This window comes from Fulmarus glacialis, unplaced genomic scaffold (assembly GCF_000690835.1).
Source record: "Fulmarus glacialis isolate BGI_N327 unplaced genomic scaffold, ASM69083v1 scaffold22258, whole genome shotgun sequence".
NCBI classification, from domain to species: Eukaryota; Metazoa; Chordata; class Aves; order Procellariiformes; family Procellariidae; genus Fulmarus; species Fulmarus glacialis.
In genome coordinates, this window is record NW_009229227.1 from 1,336 (window position 1) to 4,335 (window position 3,000).

At 43.4% G+C, this 3,000-nt stretch overlaps 1 protein-coding gene across 2 annotated transcripts in view; it reads left to right on the forward strand.

The window, feature by feature from the left end:
* Positions 1–2,883: 2,883 nt before the first annotated feature.
* The window catches only part of GET4 (golgi to ER traffic protein 4 homolog (S. cerevisiae)), an 8,466-nt gene continuing 8,349 nt past the window's right edge, over positions 2,884–3,000 (forward strand). For both annotated transcript variants that reach the window (XM_009583788.1, XM_009583787.1), the window contains exon 1: positions 2,884–2,963. In XM_009583788.1, coding sequence (XP_009582083.1) covers positions 2,889–2,963 — 75 coding nt within the window. In that variant the 5' untranslated portion in view covers positions 2,884–2,888. The remainder of the gene's footprint in view (positions 2,964–3,000) is intronic.

Sequence of the window (3,000 nt, forward strand, 5' to 3'; positions counted from 1 at the left end):
GCAAAAAAATGACTGTGAAATTTGTTTGGAAAGTCACTGAGGCCAAAAAAGTGCCCGAACAGTCCTGTCTGTCCTCTGTAAAATGTATGTTAAATGTCAACAGTTTTCCAGAGACACATTAACATGGATGAGATGATCTCAGCTGCGGAATTGTACTTGGGATGGCCAGCTTACTTGTTTTAAACAACACCAGCCTGTAAAACATTAGTCTGTTCTGAAATTTGTTTGGAAAGTCACTGAGGCCAAAAAAGTGCCCGAACAGTCCTGTCTGTCCTCTGTAAAATGTATGTTAAATGTCAACAGTTTTCCAGAGACACATTAACATGGATGAGATGATCTCAGCTGCGGAATTGTACTTGGGATGGCCAGCTTACTTGTTTTAAACAACACCAGCCTGTAAAACATTAGTCTGTTCTGTCTTGAGTTACGTGTTAAACTTGAAATCCTGACTCAGAGTTTCAAAAGTCATAAACTGAGCTGCATTTGAGGGTGGAGGAGGAAAGATTACCATCAGCCTGCCTCCTGCAGACTTCTTATCCCTCTCTGTGAACCACACAGCGGGTGGAAAACTGCTGTTCCTGCCTGACCCCAAGCAGCGAATCCTGTGCTCCTCCAAACAGGAATATCTGGACCAGTGTTGTTGCTGTACAGGCTGGCTGGGTTGAACTCTTCTCTGTTTATGATTTGGTGATTGAGTCACACTTCCAAGTTTAACATCCCTCTTGTAGTTACATTGGCATCTGTCTTCCTGATGCTTGTAGATACTTTTTCTGGTATGAATGATCTGTTCCCGGATTTCAGTTATGAAAATGTTTCTGTCTTGTTCTGAATGCCACTTAGATCAATGTAGTGAGTATTTATTTTTATTATTAATAATTCTTTTAAATAAAAGTTTTCCTTTTTTTTTGAAAAAAACCCCACAACTGTTTTAAACGTATTTTGTATTGTAATATTGTAAAGCTGTTTTCAGCATCTTTTAGTATCTGCTGTAATAATTCCCAGATTAGGAGCTCCCAAATAGCATTGGGAATCTACTGGAAGTAGAATTTGTGGAAGTGGATCCACACTGAGATTCGGAGTCAAGCTCCTAGAAGCAAACCTGGATGTGAGCCCAACTGTAAAAACGTTGGAGCTGCCGATCCGTTAGACTAATGTGTAGAGCACTTGCTATGGTGATTGCAAATCTGAATTGTTGAGGATACTTATTCCAAAAAACCACCATCATGCCATCCATTATTACAGTTCTGCTAACTGTTTTGTATAAAAGACCTTGGGGTTTTTGGAAGACAGTGAGCAGGATGGGAGAACTCTCTCTCCTCCCCTGCTCACTGTCTGATCTGATTTTACCAGAAGGACCTGTCCCTGGGACTGCCACGTGTGACAGGAATCTCACGTGCAGCGCAAGAGCTTTTGGGATCCACCGTTTGCTCGTTTTCCCTCCGGTTAGTGTGACCCCTTCCATGCCCACACACGGGCTCACCACTCCTCTGACTGCTCCACCCCCAGAACCACCGACCCCTCTCTGTTACCCCGCAGGGATGCTCGTGCATTGGATCTGCTGTAGGGCGGCCTTGCTGCTGCGGGGGCGGAGAGGCTGCTCTGACCACCGAGAACAGAAAGGGATGAAGCAGGGGCCCAGCACAACCAGGTGTTGTGGAGGACAAAACGAACATTGCAGATACTAAAGCAGTGTGGTAGAGCTGACATCTTATCTTTTTGATATGAGCAAATTGGCTGTCGTTATTAACTACTCAGAAAACAGACTTTTTGAGAAGCAGTTAAGAGAAATGGAAATTGGAAACTGTATCTGCTGCCACACCTTAACTGCTTTTATGGGAAATGCTGTGTTCATAATCTAGAGATGTGACTATCCAAGACCTTTAGTTACCAATAGTGATGATGTGCAGCAGGCTGCAATCAGCACCATAGTAAGAGGCTCCTGCTCTTGAGGTAACCGTTGGGAACAAAATGTTTTATTCTTCATTTCTTGGTTAACTCTTAAGTGAGGAGGGTGGAAGCTGCAGCAGGCGTGTTTTGAAGCATTATATTTGAGAGACTAGACTTGTTTCTTTTGTGAATTGGTGACTCTCTAATGTGTTGCATGGTAAATCTTGCTGGCTGTTCTTGCCTTACTGGAGCCCATGAGAGACAAGCTAGTGTGGGTAGACTAGTATGTATGTGCCCTGGCAGAGAGTAGTAGTGCTCAGAGAGACTTAAACTAGTGGAAGGGAGACGTCGGTGAGGAGGGGGCTGGAATCACTTGGGCGACGCTGGGTGTGCGAGCTGTCCAGGGTGTATTCTGAAAACTGTTTCACTGTTTTTGGTTTTGGTAAAGGCTCTAATGTGTCGGTCTAAGCGGTGTAGTTCAGTGCACTGACGTCCCCTGGCAGAGAGTAGTAGTGCTCAGAGAGACTTAAACTAGTGGAAGGGAGACGTCGGTGAGGAGGGGGCTGGAATCACTTGGGCGACGCTGGGTGTGCGAGCTGTCCAGGGTGTATTCTGAAAACTGTTTCACTGTTTTTGGTTTTGGTAAAGGCTCTAATGTGTCGGTCTAAGCGGTGTAGTTCAGTGCACTGACGTCTTTTGCTCAGATGAACTCCTGGGATCACTTTTTTGTTGTTGTTTCAGCCCAAATCAGGTTTGAAGCTCTCGGTTTTTCATTCTTATACTCTTTTTCTTGTATTCCATCAAGTCTGGAGCAGAAAACAAATTGTAGCTTGCAGTTGAAGTTACATTATTATTGAAACAAGCTGATTTAAAAATAAATCCCTTATTGCCTTTATTTTACATTTTAGTGATCTTTCATCATTTAAATGTAAGTAACTTCAAGCATACACAACTTATTTAGTGGTATTTTTAATCAAGGTTTTGATATTGTTTTCAGGTATATGTCACAAGGAAAACACGCAGAAGCAAGAGAACTAATGTATTCAGGGGCTTTGCTGTTCTTCAGTCATAACCAGGTAAGTCACTGGGTTTGTGTGTGTGGTTTGGGGGGGG